Source organism: Heloderma suspectum, chromosome W (assembly GCF_057233095.1).
Source record: "Heloderma suspectum isolate Gila_16-S chromosome W, 16-S_ref, whole genome shotgun sequence".
Lineage (NCBI taxonomy): Eukaryota > Metazoa > Chordata > Lepidosauria > Squamata > Helodermatidae > Heloderma > Heloderma suspectum.
The window spans coordinates 47,589,306-47,614,542 of NC_139475.1; the positions used below are offsets into that span (position 1 = coordinate 47,589,306).

The 25,237-nt window shown below is 47.3% G+C and overlaps 1 protein-coding gene across 1 annotated transcript in view; it reads right to left on the minus strand.

Moving 5' to 3' along the window:
* Window positions 1-3,777: 3,777 nt before the first annotated feature.
* The window catches only part of LOC146333988 (protein FAM174C-like), a 76,869-nt gene continuing 55,409 nt past the window's right edge, over window positions 3,778-25,237 (minus strand). The window contains exon 3 of the mRNA XM_084825354.1: window positions 3,778-5,057. Coding sequence (XP_084681480.1) covers window positions 4,997-5,057 — 61 coding nt within the window. The 3' untranslated portion in view covers window positions 3,778-4,996. The remainder of the gene's footprint in view (window positions 5,058-25,237) is intronic.

A 25,237-nucleotide genomic window follows, 5' to 3' on the forward strand; every position in this document is an offset into this window, starting at 1 on the left:
CCCGAGCGTGAAGGCAGAAGACAAGTCTGAGTGTCTTTCAACAGCCGCTGCGAAAATATGGGGTGGGGAAAATGATTGCGAGAGAAGAGAAGAGAAGAGAAGAGAAGAGAAGAGAAGAGAAGAGAAGAGAAGAGAAGAGAAGAGAAGAGAAGAGGAGCAACACAGAGCAAAGAGGAGACTGTTCCTTGCTGGATCAGCAAAAACAAAAATCTCTATCCAGCTTTTTTTGGGGGGGTTAAAATGATCTTTGAACTGCAGACCCAGCCGCAAACCAGCATAAAGGTAAGGGGGACACAGACAGATGGACAAAGGTGGATTCCTTATCCCAGCTCCTATTTTGCTTGAGAAATCAAAATTGCCCTGTTACAACTGGACCCTTCCCCTGCCCCCAAAAATCTGGGCAAGGATGGGGCAGAGAGAGAGAGAGACCAAAAATTTATAGACCAAATATAGCTGTGGTTTCTTTTATTTCCATTTTCCCAGCTTAATTTTCGATTGTCCTGTATTCTATGCATTTTGATGCCACTGGGACTCAGAAGGCATCGTGGTGGGGAGGAGAGGGTGGGTGAGTTCTCTTCCTCAGGGCCTCGTTCTTCAACAGGGTTGCTTTGAACCTCTCGGATGGAGGAATGGAGGACACATTAACCGTGGTGACCAAATTACATTTCTTGACTTCTGAAACCATAGATCCGGCAGCTGGGATCGGGGCCTGATAGTCCAGAGAGACCACAACATGCGGCACGGCGGTTGCTTCAGAAAAGACACACAGCGGACTAGAATACCTCTCTGCCCAAATCAGCCGATCCACTTTTCCTTTGGATCCCCTCGCATAATGATTACCGGTGTAGCATGCTGCCATCTAGACAATGGGACATATTTGGGAACCGTTCTTCCGCCGGCCCTATGTTTCTACAGGGGAAGGACCACGAGAGGTGGTCCTTGGATCATGTCAGTGAGGAGAACTCTGGACCATACTTTGGAGTGGCGGGGAGGGGGAGGTATCTAAACGGGACAATGGTTTCTGCAGACCAAGAACCGAGAGAGGGGGAGCTTTGAAACTGTGTCATCCTTTTTGTAAGAACTGGGGGGGGGGGGGGGGAGAGAGTTACCAGCACAATACAGTGAATGCATTTGACACAGCATGCCACGACAGCCTCGCAGGGTCGCAGAGCAATGTCCGCAGGTATGTGGCAACAGACCCCATGAACTCAAGAGCCAGCATCAAGATGGCAGGCCATGCGGGATCAGATGACCTCTTTTCCCACTGCCCCCCGTCCTCCAACACATGTCAAACGTGGTCACCAGGGGTCCTACTTTGCACACCCTCCGGTCAAACCCCTGAGATAAGGAGTTAGATTGGCCACTAAGATAACCCGCTTGGTCCAACTTCCCATCAACCCCCCATAAGTAAGTGCCATCAGCACAAGACCCATTCTGGTGAGGCCCGAAACCAGGCCCATTTGGGAGGTCCTGGACCCGAAAACCTGAACCCGTTAAGAATTTGGGGGTGGACTGCACCCCCTTTTGTTCTTGCTGGGCCCTGTCCTGTCACCCCTGTTCTACTGCCACTGTTATCTCCTTGCCATTAAACAAAAATTGACAATTGTGACAGCTGACACAGAAAGCACAGGAAACTTGAGGAGATTGGGATAGAGGTTGTTACAAAGAGGGGAGAGGGGGAAATCAGTGACGAGAGGGAAGGTTTCGGGCTGGGGTAAGTAGCAGGGACTGTTCCTCAGTGGTAGAGACCCTGTTGTGCAGGCAGAAGGTCCTGGGTTCTATCCCTGATGTCTCCATTTTGAAGGCTCAAGTAGAAGGTGATGAAAACTCCTTTCTCAGCACCAAAGTCCTGAGCACTGCTGCCAGTCTGGGTGTGCAGTGCTCAGCTAGACTGGCCAATGGTTTGACTCAGTATGCAGCAGCCCCAATCAGCCCCTTTATTCAGAATCATGAGAACTGGAAACATACTTTTTTTTTAAGGGAAGGGCCATAGCTCAGTGGTGAAGCACCTACTTTGCACGCAGAAGGTCCTGAGTTCAGTCCCCTGCATGTCCAGGTAGGGCTAGGAAATACCCCCGTCTGAAAACCTACAGAGTCTGTTTGTGGCCAGAAATGAGCTACACGGACCCAGTAAAAAGGCAGATTCCAATGTTTCAGGGTCCCACTTTCTATATGTTTCTATCCAGCCTCAAGTTCTGGGGGGATCCGTGGGTATATTTGGAATGTTGAGAGAGTGCTGTGGGTGCTCTCACAAAATGGCTGCCACAGGGGCAGGGCTTGTCCATTCACAAAATGGCTGCCATGGTGGGTGCAGTTGGTCATGAAACACCCATTTCCCAGAAGGCAAACTGGCGGAGCTAGGAGAAAGTCACTTGCCCAAGAACCTAAGTCCAAGACAGAGGTGGGTCTGAGCTCCAAAATACACCCAAAAATGAGCTTTGGGACACATAAAGATGGCGCCAGAGGGTAACACTTTGCCTTGCAGCATGCCAGCCTTCCAGTTAATAATCATCATAATTTTAAAAACCTTTTAAGAAACAAAATAAAGATTGGGAAAGGCAGGAAGCCTGGACATCACCAAGAGAGATTCTGTGGGCACCATGGTCGACACCCCAGGTCTGGCTCATTGACAGTGATGTAGGGTTAACCCTTTCGCAGCTCCTGGCCTTGACTACACACATGGATGGATTCATAACCAACTCCCACCCAATTCCTGTTTTTGCCAACGGAGGTGGCAAGGGTCTCCCCGCAAAGACCCCTGAACTGTTCGCAAGGACGTGATCTGAACATTCCACCATTCCTGCCCGTTTCTGGGGGAACAGAAATCCGTGGATAGGGGAGGAGTAGACTTGTGCAACCACATTTGATTTGATCCCCCACCCATCCTCCAAATCTAATTGATTTCAATCTAATTATGCAGAAGGAATGAGTGGTATAGGAACCACATCCTGAGAACAGAGCAATTTGCTACTTGTTAACAAATTCCAAATCCTTTTTGGTGTTGTATCCAATGGCATATCTGTGAAAGCAGGAAGTGTCTCCTGTCTGCGCGAGGCAGGCACCCAATTTCCAACAATCCCCTCCCAACTGAGGGTCGCACGTTCCAGCAGGTCCCTCAACCCTCTGGCTAATATTACCTTCAGGGATACTGGGGGTGGGGGGACAGGCTCCAACCCTCTGGATGTTCAGAGACAGGCGGGAGTTTGCAGCACGACAGGGATGTGGCTTTCCTGATGTTGCTGGGCTGCAAGTCCTATCATGCCTCACAGTTGGCTGATGGGACTTGCAGGCCGGCAACATCTGGGGGGTTACGCATGTCCCACCCCTGCCGCAGGTAGAGGGGATTGTGGGAAATCCGGCGCCCTCCCTCATACGCACAGTCAAGTGGGTGTTTCACTAGTGCGCAGCTCCCACTTTTGTGCAGTATCCCTGTAGGCAATACGAGCCACAAAATAAACCAATTATTAGAAATCCTCCTCCTCTTCCTCAACATCATCATCTAAAATTCTGACATTGTGCTGTCCTTGGAAGTACAACTCATGTGCTCATTCTCTCTCAAAGCAAAGTATAAAAGGACATTGGCATGCACGGCTCAGTTTTTACTGAACAGCATCTTCCTTCTGGGCAAAAGCAACATGGCGGTGTGTGCTCCCCATAAAAGGTCACTGGCGAACTGGGTGTATCCATGCTTCCCCCCCCATACAAGCCACCCCTCAGCTCTATCCCTCTCCCGTTCTCCCCCCCCCCACCCCGCGCTTTGCCACCATGCTCCTCCTCTTCCTTCTGGGTTACGCAGCTAGGCACTTGGGGGACAGAGCAGACACACTTCAGTGGGCCAATGGCTGGATGTTTGCTGGCCAGATGAAACTCACAGCTTATCCTTGCTAACTGCAGGCATCCTGTATGTGTGAACCGCACAAAAATCTCCCTGAAATGTCCTCTGAACAGCAGGTGCCCTCGCAATCAGGGGGGTTTGCTGGCTTATTTTCATTGAATGGACGTGATGGAGAAGAAGGCGACCCATGGAGTGTTCTCCAAATTCCTGACCCCACCAACACCAGCACCATCACAGGGTTTTTCGGGCTGTCACAGAAACTTCCATGAGAATCTTCCTCTTGGGACTGTGTAGTCCCCTCCGCCCCCAACAATCTTTCCATGGATTTCTTTTTTTGACTCTCACAGGGAAACCTGCAAAAACAAAAATCATCAACAGCCCACAATTCTGTTCTGTCTCTGTGAGCCGAGGGACTCGGCCGGAACAATTGTTATATTTCTGTACATATCTTGCCAGCAGGCATAATCCTGTAATTACGAATTATTATTTTTTATTATTAATGCCTTTGCTGAAAAAATGAATGTTTTTGATGGATGGGTTTTTATTACTTTATGTTTCATTTTCAATAGGGGGAGATGTAATCGTGGATTTATTTTAAAATGAGAACTCTTTCTCTTTCTCTCTCTCTCTTTCTAAAAAACTACCCTGCAAAAATCTCTTCTCAATGATCAAAAAATGTTTTTAAAATGACCTACCATCCCTCTTCACTTTTTCACCATCTCATCCTTTGTATCTAGACTGGGTAGCAAGCAAACCAACAAATATGAACAAAAAAGAAACATTTATAAAATAGGTTCTTATTTGAATCACCTGGTTTTCAACCAGCCTCCAACATTTCCCCCCTCCCCCCTCAAACAAGGAAAGGTTTGGTGATGTGGCAAGGGAAACATTCACTGTTTCTTTTTGTCCTGGATATTAGCCAAAACGGATACTTAATTGGGGGGGGGGGACTCACATAACCATTCCCCCCCCCCCCTTGGAAGGCAAATGGGGGGGTGTTCAGGAGAATTCTTGCCTGGAAGGGGGTGTTTGCTCTTAACTTTTTGGCTCTCCTCCAATTGCACCCCTGTGATAGACTGCAGCAAGGAATTATTTTTCATCAACATTCAAAATTTGCTCAGCTAAAGTGGGATTAAGCATTCTTCACTCCTGCCCACTGACTTACCCTTCCAAAAATACCCCTACAGTCAGGAACACCTTCTTCCTCATGGCTGGATGGACTCTGCATTCAAAGAAACAAAAGCGTCAAATCTCTCACGAAGGGAGCCATTATTTGGCAGGGACAAAAGAATGCTGAATTGTTGCACCGGTTTGAAGGATGCAAATTGAGTGCATTTGCACCAAGGGGCTTCCGTTGGCCTAAAATGATTCCAGTCATTGTGGGGAGGCAGCAAAGAACTACATGGGGACATTCCACTAGGGCTGGGCCAACAAGCCATGTTCAAGATCTCTGGATTCTGCAAACATTGTCTCACCACCCATCTCGTGCCCACGCCTCATTTGAGTTTGTGACCGCTGATGGCTCTGCGCAAATGGGACATGTGTGCAAATTGAGTCACGATCAGATGGGAGATGTGCGCAAAGCTCCCCTACTTTGTGCAAATTGCCCCAAGTTTGCACAAAGCTCCTAATTTGCACACATTTCCTCCATGGATTGAAGCAGGGCTGATCCATCCTGCCGGTGAACTTTGCACAAATTAGGAAATTTGCACGAATCAAATTGGGAGTCGTGAATGAGATGAACTGGAGCACGTGTTTAACAATTTGCAAATACTTTTGGCTGACACATGGCCGAGTTTGGCTTTGGAGCCTCGACCAGGGCATGCTGTGTTTTTCTGCGAGCAAAAATGACATTCTCAGGCTTCCCTGCCCACAATCCCCCACATTCCCCAGCTACAGGAAATCCTGCCAAACTCCTACATGAACACACAGCTTCTAAGAATCCCCACCCTTTCAAGCAAATCCCTACAGCCTTAAGGACTAGAAGCTTGCTTTTAAAAAACAAGGACAGGGAGGGTGAGTTTAGGTTGTTCAGGATGCTCAAAAGCCATGACTGGTACCGAATGGCCTGTGTGGTTCAGTCAGAAGAGTACAAATAGAATCGCATGTGATTGAATGGGGTTTGGGGAGCCCCAGGCAAAATGCGATCTGGTGGGCTCCCTTCCTACCATGCTCCCCCCCCCCCCGGTTTATGGCCTGGCCTGGCCCGGCGGGGTGCACTTCCAGGTGGCTACTCCCCCATCAGCAATGCCCTATGAGTTGACTCAACTTCTAAGGCTTTGTCTGGGGTGGCAGGGGCATGGGGGAGAGAATAGGAGCTGTTACAAAAACAGTGGGTGTCATTCCCCCCAGACACACACACACACACACACACACACAGCACCCTGGGAATTGTTCCATCTTCTGGGGCATTGCTGGAAACAACAACACCAACTGCTGGAACCTGGTGAGAGCATTGATCTTTTTTTAAAAAAAGACAGCTCAGTTCAGGTGGTAGTGATGGGATATTCTATGGAACTGGGGGCTCAACAGCTGCTTGAGGATGCCTGGTGCTACCACCAGTTGTACCTCCCATAGTCTGTGGTGGCCCATATCAATGCTCTGCACAGAACTAAAGGCTCCTGTTCACCCACCCTATGCAGCTGTGGAAAGGGATGCCTGCAGTGTCTTTACACGATTCCAAGCCTCTGTCTGATCTCCTCTTTGTGGAGATGGAGAATTTCTTCCCCTTCTCCACATTGACTCATTCAGTAATTGCACCAACTGCAAGGCAGCTGAACTATGAGCCAACAATGTGATGTGGCTGCAAAAAAGGCCAATGCTCTTTTGGGCTGCATTAATAGAAGCATAGCTTCCAAATCCCAGGAAGTACTAGTTCCCCTCTCCTCAGCACTGGTTAGGCCTCATCTGGAGTACCGTGTCCAGTTCTGGGCACCACACTTTAAGAAGGATGCAGACAAGCTGGAGGGGGTTCAGAGGAGGGCAACGAAGATGATCAGGGGACTGGAAACAGCCCTACGAGGAGAGACTGGAAGAACTGGGCATGTTTCACCTTGGGAAGAGAAGGCTGAGGGGAGACAGGATAGCGCTCTTCAAGTCCTTGAAAGGTGGACCCAGAGAGGAAGGCCAGGATCTCCTCTCGATCATCCCAGAGCACAGGATACGGAAGAATGGGCTCAAGTGGCAGGAAGCCAGATTCCGGCTGAACATCAGGAGAAACTTCCTGACTGTTGAGGAAGTTGAACAGGGCTCCTTGTTTTTACGAGGGCCCGTGTTCGATTCCTCTCAACATCCTTGGCCTGAAACAACAACAAATACAAGGGTTGGACCCCTCAAAATGCAAAGTGTTCTTCACCTCAATCAGTTCTGAGTCTTTTGAGTGAAGGATGCCTCCATTTAAAAAAAAATAAAACTAGGAAGCAACTGGCTTCCGCAATCAGACATTGGGGGTCCCAGCTGCGTTCCCATCCACCACACCCCTTCTTCAACATTAGAACCCCAGGCAGGGCCTAGGCATCAACCACACTTTGCCATTGTTAGGGCTTCCTCAGTGGTGGGCAAAGAGGAAGAGGCCTTGTGGGATTTTCCCAACCATCAAGGAAGCCCATTCCAAGGTCAACCAAGGGTAGTTAGAGATGGTGTGAGCCCAGAAAACAGGCATGCAATGCTCCTGTGTGGATCAAACATAGCACTGGGGACAGAAGCGAGATGTCACACAATATGGCCTCCAGTCCATGATTACGGATCGAAGCCAGATTCAAGTTGGGTCAGTCATGCCAGCAGAAGTGGGCTTCCCATGGTAGGCACTCCTACCTCCTGACAATGCTGCACAGGATGTTGGGAGACCCTGCCAAAGGGGGCAAGCTGCGGTCCCCGAAAGGTCTGGCAGAGGGTCCTTCTGCGAGCAGAGCCCTGCGTTTCGAGGAAGGCAAATCCTGGATCCAAAACTATGTGCAAAATTATATACACACATACTGTATATAGGTACACTTGTATCTGGTGACCACCATGCAGGAGAGTTAAGGGACTCAACTGAACTCCACTCAAATGCAACTAAAAAGGGAAGCCATGATATATATATTTTAAATATCAATTAAAAAAACTGTTTCAAACCACCTCTTCCTTCCTTTCATCCTTCCCTCCCTCCCTCCCTCTGGCTGTGAACAAGGGGGCAAGCCATTTCTTAACCATTTGTTCATCTGTTTTAATAATTCAGCTATCTCATTCAGCTCTGCTGAGCTTGGTCTTGTATGCACGCACAACTTTTCACCATAGACATCATGCCAATGGTAAAACCCCACGCCTCATGGCCACCAGAAAACCCCATAACCTTATTTGGGTTCAAGTATTTTTTGATAATAAAAATTCAACAACAAAAATGCGTGTCATCTCGAGCTGGTTTCTTTAGGGGTTGCTTGATTGTAAAGCCAGGCTCAGGTAGGTTTGGGGCTCATCTAACCACAGTTGGGTTAACCACCGGGATAAATGTTTATTCAGCCTTTTGTTACTCATGTTTGTACCCATTCATACCATTTGAGGATGGAAGGGGGGATTATTTATTTATTTATTTATTATTTATTTATTATATTTTTAATCCACCCAATAAGCAACATTCGCTCAGCAGATTACAAGCTCTTAAAAGACTAAAATGTCATACAAGCTGTTAAAAGCATAAAATACAATATAAAACACACTTCTTGAAAAAGAATAAAATATAATACAAAGCAACCAAGAGTGCAGGAATAGATGGAACAGCCATAAAAATCTAGTATCTAAAATGCCTGGGAGAAAAGAAAGCTGAAAAGACAACAACGTAGGTGCCAGGTGAAGCTCTTTGGGGAGTTTATGCCAAAAGTGCAGTGCCACCACTGAGAAGGCCCTCTCTTGTAGCCACCCACCTAGTTTCCTTTGGTGGCGACACCTTGAGGAGGACATGCAAAGATGACTGAAGGTCATCATGGAAAAACAAAGCTCACAATCTGAAATGGACTCAAGGTAGAATGAGCTTCTAGGTGGAATTTGGACAACATCGGTGAGCTCGAGGTTTGATGATTTGGACATCCCTACTCTCATTGTCCAGGAATGATGGAACATCTGAGGCATTCTGGGTAAATAAAACAGAGACCACTGGGAGACAGCTGCTGAAAGATGCCCTTTGCTGTCACCAAAGGGGTGGCCAAAGAAAGCATGGCTTGGGTCCCAGGCATCTGTGGATCAGAAACACCCTTCCATGCACAGATAGAACTCAGATCAGTAGATGATCCTGCTGGTGGAAAGGGCAGGCAGTTTTCCCTGATTCCCTCCTCCCCTTGCAGCCCTACTCCTAGAAATTACCCCCGCAGCCCTTTGGAGCACTTATTTGGGGGTACAAGAGGCTGCAGGGGGATTTGCTGAAAGACTTCTGGTGGGAGTGTCAGATCTCTGCTCAGGGGTTGCTTCAGACTGGTGGAGGGCTGGATCACCAGTAGGAACAAAAACAGGATCTTGGACACTGTTTTGGAAGGAAGGAAGGAAGGAAGGAAGGAAGGAAGGAAGGAAGTGCACTCACAATGAAAAAGTAAATTTCATTTTCAGAAATGCTTCACCAACAGAACATGGTGTTTAGCAACAAAAACAAATGGAGTAACAAAAATGGGGCAGGGGAATTCTTGAACACCCTGAGTTTTAGAACAAATAAATGTAGTATTTATTCATTCTGGGTTGTTTCCCTCATTATAGTTGTGGGACACTTTACAGCAGGGGTGTTGAACTTCAGGCCAATCTAGGCTTCCAATCTGGCCCTCTGGCTTCACACCTTTCCCACAACTGCCCATCATTGCAGCCCCTAGGAGCTTCTCTGAAACTGAATTCGGACTCAGAGAGGTTCAACACTCCTGCTTTACTGGAAGAAATAAGGCAATTAATGTGTAAACACACATACACACACCACTAAACGGCAACAAAACTTGGGGAGATGAAAAGGCGTTCAGCTGCCATTGAAAAGATGGCATGTTTACTGCCAGGAGAATCTCTCTGAGGAGAGCATTACATTACTGGGGTGCCACCAACAAGGAGCCTGACGCGTCTGTCATTGATTGCTATCTCTGTGAGCCAAGGAACTCTGTTGGATTCTGAAGGCCCCCCATAACTTAAAAAAAAAAAAAAATACATCTGGCAGTCTGGGCATCTGAGCATAGCCACCATTTTAATTTCCCACAATCCCGCACCACTCCGGGGCCTCGTGGAGAATTGAAGTGGCAGCTAGATGCAGCCACTCCAGAGCTCAGAGAGATTCCACTGGCCAGTGTCAGGTAAGTCCGAAGGTCATCACACCCAGGGCACTCCCTTCTTTCCTCTTCCCTCTCCATCCCTTTTTCCTTGTATGTCATGTCTTTTTTACATTGACAGTCCCTGTAGGCAGGGACAGTCTATTTTGGTGATTGATTATAAGCTGCTCTGGCAGCCTTTTCTTTGTTTTGTTTTGCTGAGGAGCAGGATGAAAATAAGAATAACAAAAGGAATGAGAATGAGAATGGGAATAGGAATAGGAAAAGGAGTAAGAATAAGAATAAGAAAAGAAATAAGAATAAGAAAAGGAATAAGAGTAAGAGTAAGAGTAAGAGTAAGAGTAAGAGTAAGAATAAGAATAAGAATAAGAATAAGAATGGGAATAAGAAAAAGAAAAAGAAAAGAAGAAAAAGAAAAGGAAAAGGAAAAGGAATAAGAATAAGAATAAGAATAATAGAATCATAGAATAGTAGGGCTGGAAGGGGGCTACAAGGCCATCGAGTCCAACCCCCCACTCAGTGCAGGAATCCAAGTCAGAGCATCCCCGACAGGTGGCTGTCCAGCCTCGTCTTGAAGGCCTCCAGTGTGGGAGAGCCCACCGCCTCCCCAGGTCATTGGTTCCGCTGTTGTATTGCTCTAACAGGCAGGAAGTTTCTCCTGATGTTCAGCTGGAATCTGGCTTCCTGGAACTTGAGCCCATTATTCCGTGTCCTGCACTCTGGGAGGATCGAGAAGAGATCCTGGCCTTCTTCTCTGTGGCAACCTTTCAAGTACTTGAAGAGCGCTATCATATCTCCCCTCACTCTTCCCTTCTCAAGGCTAAATATGCCCAGTTCTTTCCATCTCTCCTCATAGGGCTTTGTTTCCAGTCCCCTGATCATCTTCATTGCCCTCCTCTGAACCCTCCCCAGTTTGTCTGCATCCTTCTTAAAGTGCGGTGCCCAGAACTGGACACAGTAGTCCAGATGAGGCCTAACCAGTGCTGAACAGAGGGGAACTAGGACTTCCCGGAATTTGGAAGCTATGCTTCTATTAATGCAGCCCAAAATAGCATTTGCCTTTTTTGCAGCCACATCACATTGTTGGCTCATATTCAGCTTGTGATAGACAACAATTTCAAGATCCTTCTCACTTGTAGTGTTGTTGAGCCACGTACCCCCCATCCTGTAACTGTGCATTTGGTTTCTTTTTCCTAGGTGCAGAACTTGGCATTGATCCCTATTAAATGTCATGCTGTTGTTTTCTCTCCAGGGCTCCAGTCTGTCAAGATCACTTTGAATTCTGTTTCTGTCTTCCAGGGTATTAGCTATCCCACCCAATTTTTGTGACCTCTGCAAATTTGATCAGCATTCCCTGCACCTCCTCCTCCAAGTCATTAATAAAAATGTGGAAGAGCCCTGGGCCCAGGACTCAGCCCTGCGGTACCCCACTCGTTACCTCTCCACAGTTTGAGAAGGTCCCATTGAGAAGCACTCTTTGAGTCCGATTCTGTAGCCAACTGTGGATCCACCGGATCATTGTTTCATCTAGCCCACTTGGAGCTAGTTTGCTCCTCAAGAGATCATGGGGCACTTTGTCGAAAGCTTTGCTGAAGTCAAGGTATATGATGTCCACAGCATTGCCACAGTCCACAAGGGAGGTTACCTGATCAAACAATGAGATCAGATTCGTCTGGCAGGATTTGTTCTCAACAAATCCATGTTGGCTTCGAGGAATCACGGCATTGTTTTCAAGGTGCTTACAGATGGGTTGCTTTATCATCGCTCCAGAATTTTCCCAGGGATTGATGTCAGACTGACTAGTCTGTAGTTCCCAGGTTCCTCCTTTTTACCCTTTTTGAAGGCAGGGACAACATTGGCCCTCCTCCAGTCATCTGGCACTTCCCCTGTCCTCCAGGATTGCTCAAAGACAATAGACAGCGGTTCTGAGAGTTCTTCTGCCAGTTCCTGTATTACTCTGGGATGCAGTTCATCTGGCCCTGGAGATTCGAGCTCATTCAAAGTAATTAGGTGTTCTTTGACCGTATGCCTATCGATCTCAAGCTGCAATCCTGCCCCTTCAGCCTGTACTTCGCCTTTGCCAGGGGGGTCATAGACCCTCTTTTGGGAGAAGACTGAGCCAAAGTAGGAACTGAGCACCTCTGCCTTTTCCTTATCCTCTGTTATCATTTTGCCATCCTTATTTAATAGCTGAACCACCATTTCTTTCCTCTGCCTTTTACTGTGCATGTAGCTGAAGAAAGCTTTTTTGTTGCTTTCAGCCTCCCTCGCTAACCTCAGCTCGTTCTCAGCTTTAGCCTTCCTGACGCCATCCCTGCAATTCTGTGCTGCCTGCCTGTACTCTTCCTTTGTTGCTTGGCCTTCTTTCCACTTCCTATATGTGTCCATTTTTGTTTTCAGGTCATCCCTAAGCTTTTTGTGACGCCACATTGGCTTCTTGTTGGAACTGTTTGTGATTGTGCCTTGAATTTCCTTTTTTAAAAGCTCCCAACCATCTTGGACTCCTTTTCTCGCTAGCATCGCTTGCCATGGGACCTTACTGATCATTGTTCTGAGTTCATTAAAACCAGCTTTCCTAAAATCCAGGGTACGCTTTTGACTACACTCGGCTTTTGCTTCCCTTAGAACCAAGAACTGAAGAACAACATGGTCGCTTTCCCCCAGAGTTCCTGTAACTGCTACTTTATCCACTAAGTCATCTCCGTTGGTTAGGATCAAGAAAAGGAATAAGAGTAGGAATAGGAATAGGAATAGGAATAAGAAAAGGAAGAAGAAGAAGAAGAAGAAGAAGAAGAAGAAGAAGAAGAAGAAGAAGAAGAAGAAATCAGAATCAGAATAAATAAAACCAAAGGAATCCATGACATTGATGATAAGTGAACAATAATCAATCATTTTGGTTTGCCCAATTTTATGATCTTCTGTTTTAATTACCCCTTTTGTTATTTTTTGAAACCTTTTTCTTAAAGAAAGAAATGCAATCCTTTCATATTTATGATCGAATTGCTGGGGCAGGGGAGCGTCTACCAAATGGTCTGTCATTGATTCCGTCCCTGTCATTCATAACTCAGTGGGGCTTGATGTGTCTCAATAAAGAAATTTGGAGATGAATTGGAAGGCTCTCGTTAATGAGGAAGTCCCCAGAAATTTAGGAAGCGGCCAAAAATACCCGACCACTGCAACTGCTCCCCAAAGAGCTCTGATATAGGTCTAGCAAATTGCTGCACGTTATTTAGGTGTTGACAGTCCCAGATTGCCTGCTGTCTTTTGTCATCTTCTTAATGATGCTTAAGGAATTTTAATCGTCTTCACAAAACATCTCCAAACCTCTCATTGTGTCACAGCCCCCAAACTGGGGGTGTATGGGGGGGTGGCGGTTAAAACAAAGCGATTAGGGGAAATGGATTATACTAGAATTGGCAGAAATGAAAACTTGAGTTGCGGCAAGCTTGCTCTTTCTCAGCCAATTCCTTCCCTGTGGAATTCGAACCGGTATTTCCCCTTCTTTTAAAAATTAGAAACAAAAGATGAGGAAGGAAATAGGGAAATGTTCTTTTCAATCCTATTCCCGCCCCTCCAAAGTGCTTAAAAAAATATTTGTGTGCACTTGTACGACCCGTGTTAATTTCCAGCATTTGAACACAGAGATGTCGGCCTAATTAGCAGAACGGAAACAATGCGCTGTTCATTAACATGGCATAATACAGCTGATCCGCATCTATGAAGTTTGGCCACATGGACTAATTTTGCTTTGCGTTCCTTTTCTTTCCTTTTTTTTTAATGAGGGCCATCTGCATGCCAAGTATAGGACGGAATTAATACAAGGTGCATTGGTGCTCTCAGTGCAAGCGACAGCTACTGACTTCCTTGTTCTTACTTGGGGAGTCAAACCTTTTAAGGGGTAGGGAACCTTTTTCCTATGAAGAGCTGTTGACCCGTTATTATTGTTGTTGTTGTTGTTGCTGCTACTACTACACAGAGTAAACAAACAGAATTGGTAAAGACCATCAAAAGACGCATTCTCGCATACACAAATATGCGCCTTCTCAAAAATGTGCATTTTCACGCTTATGCAAATATGCACATTTTTGCCATTGCCATTTTATTTTTTTTTAAATGGGGACTGCGGAGCTCAATGAGGCCGCTGGGGTGAGTGCAGGGGGTGAGCGGGGGCAGATGGCAAACGGGGGCAGGGGCTCAGTGAGTGGGGCTCGGGGGTGCGGGCAGGGGGGTTTCCACCAGATTCCTGGACAGAATCTGATGCCCTCACCACTGCCATTGAGAGCAATGTTCAAAAGTATTAGGAAAATCACTTGGAAAAAAATTTGGTATGCTTGGCAAATTTGTGTACAAAAATGTATGCATTAGGAGAAGTTTATGGATTTTCCTGTGAGCTTAAAAAACAAAAGAGATCTTGACATATGGGATAAAAGGAAGTTATGTTTGGGAAAATCTTTAAATTTCAGGATGGACCAAACTTAAGATTGGATAAATGAGAAACGGAGAGAAACCAAAATGGACAGATTTAGTAGAAGCTCAGTTCTGACATTGCTCACATGGATGTCAGGGTTCCCCTTATGACCTGGTCCCACTGAGCAACTCCTTAAGGATCTCTTGCCTCCTTAAGAGTCCCACCTTACTTATTTTTTAAAATTCCCCTTCCCAGTAACATGGGGTTTAGGCTGTAGATGTGGGTGACTGACACTCTAGACACAGGGTTTAACCACAACAGCTTACTGGTAAATTTAAAGCTAGCAAATCACCACTAAGGGTATTTACACAATAGAGCTGAGTGATAGAAAAGGCAATAAAAGAAAATAAAAGTTGCAAAATGCAAGTTTCTTTCCCCTAGCTGTTCTTAGACTCTTCTAGGCTGCTTCTCCCTGCTCACTCTTCAGGCTCTGCTCTCACTTCAGGCTCTGGCCGTCTCTCTCTCGCTCTTGCTCTGGCTGCAGTCTGCACTTTCTGACTCTAACTGACTCTCTCCCTCTCTTTATATACCCTCCTCCCTCAAAAGGGAAAGTACTGCTTCAGACTTGAAGAAATGGAACTTAACTGGGGAAATGAAACTGACACTTAACCGGAGAAATGAAACTAGTCCTCTCAGGGTTATCCCCTCCCAACAGAAAACTCCAGGCCTCTAAGCCTGACCTTTTCCCCCCTTGCCTCTGTAGGCCTCAAACCTTCACAATGGGAAAGTCATAGGCTGAACGGATGGGACTTTGGGGGGCACAGTTAGTGTACATGTGGGGTCACATCCCCTCCCCACATTTTGTTCTTGTTGCATAGGGTCTGAGCTGAAGCCATCTGAAGCCTGATAGGGGTGCACCAGGTCTGTACTGAAGTTGTCCCCACCTCCTCTAGGGACCTGGAGGTCCTGTCCTAAAGGGCCCTCATCCAGTTCTCTGAGTGGTGTCTGCTACTATGGTGCAGAGGCGACTTGTCTTTTGGGGCTGAAGAATGCAGAAGGGCCAGTCCTCGGGCCGGTGGGGGGCGCGGGGAACTCTTGGGGGCCACATTCCAGTGGTGGGCAGTGCCAAAGTAGCAGCCCATTCTAGTTTAAAGCTCTTCCTGCTACTCACTAGGCCGTTGGAGAGGCATTCCAATGTTTTCAAATAGGGGGAGTGTGAAGGATTGCTGGAGCCAGTTCCAACCTTCCTGCAGGGTAGGACTGCTCTGGAACTAATTCCAACCCTCCTGCAAAGTAAGACTGGCCAACCTTAGCCTTCCGCCCCCCCCGCCCCCCCCCCAATACCTCGGAGCCACATTCCTAGGCAAGAGGCACTGAAACGAGTACCGAGGTTATGCAGAAGAAATCACACTCACTAAAGGTTGGATAAAGGCTTATTCGGATAAAAAGAAGGAGTAGGGGGAAAGGGAAGAATGGAAGTAGCAAGTTGCACAGGAGGGTACAAAGCCGAGTTACCTAAATGTATACGCCTCAGTGGAAAGGTGGATCAGGGAGTAGGGGTTCGGCTTGTGCTGGATGGGGTTAGGCTCCCCCTGAAGACCCAGGGTCGCAGCTCGGGTGGACTTCTGGATTCCGCGCTGAGCCTGGATGCCCAGGAGTGCATCTGCACCGCTAAAGCAAGTGCGCCGGCTGCGCCCGTTCCTTGAGATGCCTCACTTGGCCACAGCGACGCACGCCTTAGTCACATCCCGTCTGGATCACTGTAGCGCGCTCTGCGTGGGGCTGCCTCGGAAGAGTGCTCGGAAACTTCAGCTGGTGCAAAGAGCTGCTGCCGGACGGTTGCCTGGGGCTGGCTACAGGGAGCATACCACTCCCCTGCTAGAGCAGCTCCACTGGCTCCCAGTCTGTTTCCGGGCACAATTCAAATTGCTGGTCATGTCCTATAAAGCCATATACGGCTCGGGTCCAAGTTGTCTGAAAGACCGCATTCCCCCCATGAGCCTGCTCGTGCCCTGAGATCTTCCAGGGAGGCCCTTCTCGCCGTCCCGCCACCATCACAGGCTCGCCTGGGGGGAATGCGGGAGAGGGCCTTCCCGGTGGCTGCCCCAAGGCTCTGGGGTGGAACTCCCTTCCCAGGGAGGCGAGAGTGGCACCCTCCTTGGTATGCTTTTGCGGGCGGGCAAAAACTTTTTTGTTCCGGCAGGCCTTTGGGGATAGCTAGCCTGGACCTGTGAGAATAGGACGGATGGGTGCTATAGTTATATTTCTTGTTGCCTTTTAACGTTTTGATATTTTATACAATTTTGATATTATTGATGATTTCATTATATTTTTAACTTTTGTATACTTCTGTTTATATGTTTAAACTGTATACTTCTTTAATTCTGTAAAGCCGCCTTGAGTCCCAGTATTGGGAAAAAGGTGGGATGATGATGATGATGATGATAATAATAATATAAACACACACCCAAGGAAAGTAATAAAGCTACCTGGCCTATCTTTAACATACTGTAATGGCACCAGGCCTGTAACCAAGTCTCCTGTAGTTTAGAGGGGCCTAGAGCAGGGGTGTACAAAACACTTGCCTGGTTCTGCTGGGGCCATCGGCAGTGGGGGGGTAGGCACTCCATCCCCCCCCCCCCCGGAATCCTCCCTGGCCAGCTCCGCTCCGCGGCGACTCTGTGGAGCTGCTGGCTGGGGCTGCCTGCAGCTGGACCTCCATCCACTGCTGGGCTGCGGCCACCATTTGCGTCCCTGCGTTAGCTGTGATAGGCTACATATATATTTACATAGCCTATCACGGCAAAAGACAGGGATGCAAATGGTGTCCCTGCCTTAGCTGTGATAGGCTACGTAGATACTTATGTAGCCTATCACAGCTTGGCAGGGATGCAAATGGCGGCCGGCATAGCAGCCGCCATTTGCGGCCGCAGCCCAGCAGCAGCCAGAAGACCACTCGAAGCCACCGCCACCACTGGAGCCACTGCCAGAGCTGCTGCCGGAGCCGCTGGAGCCGCCGCCAGAGCTGCTGCTGCCACCGCCAGGCAGGCTCCGTCCCAGGGGGATTCCGCAGGGTGGTGGGAGGGATTGCCCCATTCTGCCACGGACTCCGCGGGGCCAGATTCTAAAGAATCCAGCCTCAGTGGAGTCCGTGGCGGAATTCTCCGATATCCCTAGCCTAGAGCTCCATAATGCTTGGCTTAGGTTCATTACTGGTGCAATTTCCTCAATTTGCCCACAGACTGTCGGGTGGCTCGCGCGGTGTGCTGAGTAAGGTCAGGCTGCTAGTGGGGGTCCAGCGAGCAGGGCACAAGGCAAGAGCAGGTGAGTTCAGCCATCCCTAACAGAAAATCTGTAGAAATGTTGGCTTTGAGAGGGGAGGGGGTGTACCTCTCTTTTAATGCATTTGATGAGCCATTAAGGTGTCAGGACGCCCTTATTTTGAGATGATCCTTAGCCCCCGCGAAGCCAGCCCCTGGCAAATTGGTGCCCACTCTCAAAGTTTTAACTTCTTTTCAGGTAATTCTTTCCTCCTCCCCCTCCCCCAGTCCACAGCCCGCCCGCCCTCCCCATCAGGAGAAAGATGACAATAGTGAGTAAAAATTTTGGGATTAGCAGCCAAAGAAAGCCAGGATTAAACTCTTTGCACAGTGGAGAGAGGAGCTTAAAGTCTGTCACGAGAGTCGCCAGATGATGGATTGCTGTAAAGCGGGGCGTTAACATGGCCGGCGTTCAAACATGAAAAGGGGCCATTGTCTCATCAAAGGGATGGTACGGATTGAGGAGAACATGAGCAGCTTTCAAAAAACTGAAATAAACAAACAAACGCGCCCATGGCGGTTCCTTCTCGCAACGGGAAAGAGAGTGGCTGTCAAACGGAGAGAGGGGTAGAGAATTCGCCACCGACGAGGAGGGGAAACGAAGAATGGCCCGTCTCTAAGAAAGGGTATATACCTGGGACAGTATCCAACTGTGTTAACTGGTGTACGCAGGCAGACTGCCTCTGGTACGGGAGGCAGCACGGAGCCATCAGGACTAGTAGCCATTGATAGGCTTCTCCCCCAGGAATTTGTCCAACCCCCCTTGAAAGCCATCCAAATTGGCGGCTATCACTACATCTTGTGGAAGTGAGTTCCATCGCTGAACTCTGTGCTATGTGAAGATGTCCTTCCTGTTATGTCTCCTGAATCTCCCACCAATCAGCTTCATGGGACGACCCCACTGGGTTCTAGTATTTTGAGAGAGGGAGAAAAATGTCTCCCTATCCGTACTCTCCACACCATGCGTAATTTTGTACACCTCTATCGTGTCTCCCCTCACTCGCCTCTTTCCCAAGCTAAACAATCCCAGTTGTTGTAACCTTCCCTCATTGAGCATTACGCTTGTGCAACCATTGTGCAACCTGTCAAGCATTCCACTTCTCTGAACTTATTGCCTTTTGCTGAACTCGTCCCAATTTTTCTGGATCCTTCTTCAAGTGTGGTGTCCAGGACTGGACACAGTAGTTGAGGTTAGGTCTGACCAGTGCAGAGTAGAGTGGAACTATGACTTCCCACAATTTAGAACTTCTATCGATGCAAGCCAAAATTGTATTTGCCTTTTTTGCAGGCACATCACACGGCTTGCTCAGATTCGGTGTGGGAGCAGGCAGTTGACTTATCTAATCTCCCCCCCTCTCTCTCTCTTTAAAAGAGACATTGGATTTACACTCACTGTCTTCTTCAGTATTTTGGCTGCATACTGGCCCTGAGACATAGGAACATAGGAAGCTGCCCTATACTCAGTCAGACCCTTGCTCCATCTAGCCCAGTATTGTTGACACTGACTGGCAGCAGCTCTCCAGGGTTTCAGGCAGGAATCTTCCCTCACCTTACCCGGAGAAGCTGGGGATCGAACCTGGGACTTCCTGCATGCAAAGCACGTGCTCTATCACACTGAGCTATGGACCCTCCCTGTGAACAGAGTGTCCCTTTCTCTTCACAGCTGTATACCACTGATGTGGCACCCCTAAACAAAGAAGAACAGGAAGAGCCAGTGTGGTGTAATGGCTAGAGTGCTGGACTGGGAGTCGGGAGATCCGGGTTCGAGTCCCCACTTGGCTGCAAAAGCTCACTGGGTGACTTTGGGCCAGTCACTACCTCTCAGCCCAACCTACCTCACAGGGTTGTTTTTGTGAGGATAAAATGGAGGAGGAGGAGGAGGAGGAGGATTATGTACACCGCCTTGGGCTCCTTAAGGAGGAAAAAAGGCAAGATATAAATGCAACAAATGAATGAATGAATGAATGAATGAATGAATGAATGAATGATGATTTCGGACACTTGCCCCAGCCTGAGATTAAAATAGCAGTATTTGACAATTAAAAAAATCGACCCCATCCATCAGTAATTATCAGTAACAAAACAAAACCCAGATCCATAGATATACCTTAGTGGATCACAAGTCCAGGGTTGGTGTTATCTTTACCTCCCCTGAGCCCAGGAATGTTTCCTTTTGCTTTCCCTTTTGTCTCTCCCTCCGGGGCAGTTGTTTTGGTGGCCTTCCTACTGAAGCCAAACCAACCCCCGAGGTTTCTCACCTGTTTTAATAAAGCAAAATTGGGACGTCGGAGAAGCCCCATCAATCACACGAGATCTTCCGTTCAGCTTCCTCTGTTATCTGCTGGTGAAACGTCGTTGTACAGAGGTGGAGGGCAGCAAAGGGGGTGAGCAGAGGAGGAACGGATCCAGCATTTCTCATACTTTGGACAGACCCACTGACATCAAGTTGGTCAGGACTAACGTAAGCCTGATTGGTTTTAATGGATCTGCTCGAAGTATGATTAAATCAAAATCAAATGCTCCCCTCCCCCTAAGCCAGTGTTTTTATTTTTATTTATTATTACATTTATATCCCACCTTTCTTCCTCTTGCAAGGAATCCAAGGTGGCTTACATAGTCCTCCTCGTCCCCTCCATTTTACCCTCACAACAACAGCCCTGTGAGGTGGGTTGGGCTGAGAGTGTGTGACTGGCCCAAAGTCACCCAGTGAGCTTCCACGGCCAAGTGGGGACTGGAACCCGGATCTCCCAGCTCCCAGTCCAACACTCCAGCCACTACACCACACTGGCTCTCAATTGTATCCAATTTAGGACTGGGGAGAACTGTTCTTTGCTGCCACCGTTCACAGGCAGTGAAGGGGGTTGTTGTTGTTGTTGTTCAGTCGTTCAGTCGTGTCCGACTCTTCGTGACCCCATGGACCATAGCACGCCAGGCCTTCCTGTCCTGCGCTCTCTCCCGGAGTGTGCTCAAGTTCATATTCATTGCATCCGTGATGCTATCTAGCCATCTCATCCTCTGCCGTCCCCTTCTCCTTTTGCCTTCAGTCTTTCCCAGCATCAGGGTCTTTTCCAGGGAGTTTTCTCTTCGCATTAGATGGCCAAAATATTGGAGCTTCAGCTTCATTATCTGTCCTTCCAATGAGCAGTCAGGGTTGATTTCCTTTAGGATGGACTGATTGGACCTCCTTGCAGTCCAGGGGACTCGTAAGAGTCTTCTCCAGCACCACAGTTCGAAAGCATCAATTCTTCGGCGCTCAGCCTTCCTTATAGTCCAGCTCTCACAGCCATACATTACTACTGGGAAAACCATAGCTTTGATTAGACGGACCTTTGTCGGCAAGGTGATGTCTCTGCTTCTTACTATGCTGTCTAGGTTGGCCATAGCTTTCCTCCCAAGGAGCAAGCGTCTTTTAATTTCATGGCTACAGTCACCGTCTGCGGTGATCTTGGAGCCCAAGAAAGTAAAATCTGTCACTGCTTCCATTTCTTCCCCTTCTATATGCCAGGAAGTGATAGGGCCAGATGACATGATCTTAGTTTTTTTAATGTTGAGTTTCAAACCAGCTTTTGCACTCTCCTCTTTCACCCTCAACAAGAGGCTCTTGAGATCCTCTTCGCTTTCTGCCATTAGGGTGGTATCGTCTGCATATCGGAGGTTGTTGATAATTCTCCCGGCAATCTTAATTCCGACCTCTGATTCATCCAATCCGGCATTTCTCATGATGTACTCTGCATATAAGTTAAATAAGCAGGGTGACAATATGCAGCCTTGTCGTACTCCTTTCCCAATTTTGAACCAATCGGTTGTTCCATGTCTGGTTCTTACTGTTGCTTCTTGACCCTCATACAGGTTTCTCAGGAGACAGGTAAGGTGGTCTGGTACTCCCATCACTTTAAGAATTTGCCACATTTTGTTGTGATCCACACAATCAAAGGCTTTAGCGTAGTCAATGAAGCAGAAATAGACATTTTTCTGGAATTCTCTTGCTTTCTCCATGATCCAGCGAACGTTGGCGATTTGATCTCTAGTTCCCCTGCCTCTTTGAAACCCAGCTTGTACTTCCGGTAGTTCTCGGTTCGCATACTGCTGAAGCCTAGCTTGTAGGATTTTGAGCATCACCTTGCTGGCATGTGAAATGAGCGCAATTGTGCGGTAGTTTGAACACTCTTTGGCATTGCCCTTCTTTGGAATTGGAATGTAAACTGACCTTTTCCAGTCTTGTGGCCACTGTTGAGTGTTCCAGATTTGTTGGCATATTGAATGCAGCACTTTAACAGCATCATCTTTTAGGATTTTAAATAGCTCAGCTGGGAGACTGTCATCTCCGCTAGCTTTGTTGTTACTAATGCTTCCTAAGGCCCACTTGACTTCACTCTCGAGGATGTCCGGCTCAAGTTCAGTGACCGCACTATCATGGCTATCAGGGACATTCAGATCTTTCCTGTATAGTTCTTCTGTGTATTCTTGCCACCTCTTCTTAATCTCATCTGCTTCTGTTAGGTCCCTGCCTTCTTTGTCCTTTATCATGCCCGTCTTTGCACAAAATGTACCCTTGAGATCTCCAATTTTCTTGAAGAGATCTCTAGTCTTTCCCATTCTGTTGTTTTCCTCGATTTCTTTGCATTGTTCATTTAAGAAGGCCTTCTTGTCTCTCCTTGCTATTCTCTGGAACTCTGCATTCAGTTGGGTATATCTTCCCCTTTCTCCCTTGCTTTTTGCTTCCCTTCTTTCGTGAGTTACTTGTAAAGCCTCATCAGACAGCCACTTGGCTTTCTTGCATTTCTTTTTCTTTGGGACGGATTTTGTTGCTGCCTCCTGAACAATGTTACGGACCTCCGTCCATAGTTCCTCAGGCACTCTGTCTATCAGGTCTAATCCCTGAAATCTATTCCTCACCTCCACTGTATATTCATCAGGGATATGATTTAGGTCATACCTGAACGGTTTAGCGGTTTTCCCGACGTTCTTCAATTTAAGCCGAAATTTTGCAAGAAGCAGCTCATGATCTGAGCCACAGTCAGCTCCAGGTCTTGTTTTTACTGACTGTATGGAGCTTCTCCATCTTTGGCTGCAAAGGACATAATCAATCTGATTTCGATATTGACCATCTGGTGACGTCCATGTGTAGAGTCGCCTCTTGTGCTGTTGGAAAAGAGTGTTTGCTATGATCAGCGTGTTCTCTTGGCAAAACTCTATTAGCTTTTGTCCTGCTTCATTTTGTACACCAAGGCCATGCCTGCCTGTTATCCCGGTGATTTCTTGACTTCCTACTTTAGCATTCCAATCCCCTATGATGAAGAGGACATCTTTTTTTGGTGTTAGTTCTAGAAGGTGTTGTAGGTCTTCATAGAACCGATCAACCTCAGCTTCTTCGGCCTCAGTGGTTGGGGCATAGACTTGAATTACTGTGATGTTGAATGGTTTGCCTTGGATTCGTACTGAGATCATTCTATCATTTTTAAGATTGTACCCCAGTACTGCTTTTCCCACCCTTTTGTTGACTATGAGTGCTACTCCATTTCTTCTAAGGGATTCTTGCCCACAATAGTAGATATGATGGTCACCTGAATTAAATTCGCCCATGCCTGTCCATTTGAGTTCGCTGATTCCCAAGATGTCGATGTTCAATCTTGCCATCTCATGTTTGACCACCTCCAGCTTACCTTGATTCATTGATCTGACATTCCAGGTTCCTAAACAATATTGTTCTTTACAGCATCGGATTTTCTTTTCACCGCCAGACACATCCACAGCTGAGTGTCCTTTCGGCTTTGGCCCAGCCGCTTCACTCTTTCTGGCGCTACTTGGAAATACCCTCTGCTCTTCCCCAGTAGCATATTGGACACCTTCCGACCTGAGGGGCTCATCTTCCGGCGTCATATCTTTTAGCCTTGTGATACGTTCCATGGGGTTTTCTTGGCAAGAATACTGGAGTGGGTTGCCATTTCCTTCTCCAGTGGACCACATTTTGTCAGAACTCTCTGCCATGACCTGTCCGTCTTGGGTGGCCCTGCACGGCATAGCTTATGGCTTCACTGAGTTACGCAAGCCCCTTCGCCACAACAAGGCAGTGATCCATGAAGGCATTGGGGCTATTCGGGAGGGCAGATTGCAAGGGCAGGAGGTGCAAAACTCTTTGGTATCACCCCCCCCCCCAAGCTTTCAATGATGCCAGCTCCCATGTTTAACCCTCACACAGTGGTTGCAAAGCACAAATACACACAAACAGCTCCCTGGGGTCATTTTACCATTTTGGATGCCATTTCCCATTGTACCTTGGGGTGGCAAAAAGCCCCTGCAACCAGAACTGTGTCTGCGGTGTCAGAAGAAGAAGCATGGCATCAGTTCAAAACGTTAGGAGAAGGATTGTAAACTGCCATGATAAAACTTTTGTTAAAACACATATTACTAAGGATGAACTTTTGTGTGTGTGTTGATAGGAATTTTTCCACCCCCATAGCAAACCTGTCTGTAGTAACATAAATTTTCCCCATTGAAATCCCACAGTTTGGGCCAAACCTACTGACTTTCAGAGTAAATTATTATTATTATTATTATTATTATTATTATTATTATTAGGCCACCTTTCAGCTCTCCCAAGGCAGCTTACAACATTAAAATTCAAATAATAATAATAATAATAATAATAATAATAATAATAATAATGTCATTATTAATAGCGATTAATAATAATTTAAAAAAACCAATAAAGTAAGGTAGCAAACACTCACAAAACAGCAGACACAAGCAATATCTAGGGAGGCGGTGGGCTCCCCCACACTGGAGGTGTTTAAGAGGAGGCTGGACAGCCACCTGCCAGGGATGCTCTGACTTGGATTCCTGCACTGAGCAGGGGGCTGGACTCGATGGCCTTGCAGGCCCCTTCCAACCCTTCTACTCGATGATTCCATGATAATATGAATAAAACATTACTAAAAAACCAGTGGAGGCTGCGGGCTCTGATTTATATTTTATAAAAATAAATATTTTTTATTTAGTAATAAAACATCGCTAAAAAAAGGCTGGGTGCTCTGATTTTGGCGGGGCTGTAAATCCATTCTTGGATAACTCTAAAGGAGTTATCCAAGGTGCTGAACCCATTTGGGGGATTGAGTTCAGCACCATGGATAGCCCCTTTAGGGTTCTGACTAAAACCCAGAGCAGATTCACAGCCCCACTGACATCTGAGACATAAGCAGCCACTGCTAAAAAGCTATACAGCATAACTACAGCTATGGACCAAAATGGTCAAGTAAAACATGGTCAAGAGAAACACCCCAGTGGCAAAATCAACAGATTCTGGGGATATTTTATGCCCCACACTGGGGATTTTTCCAGAGAGAAAGCGAATATAAGAGGTGAGAGGCTGGTGAGAGAAAACAACATTGTTATGGGAGAACAATATTGT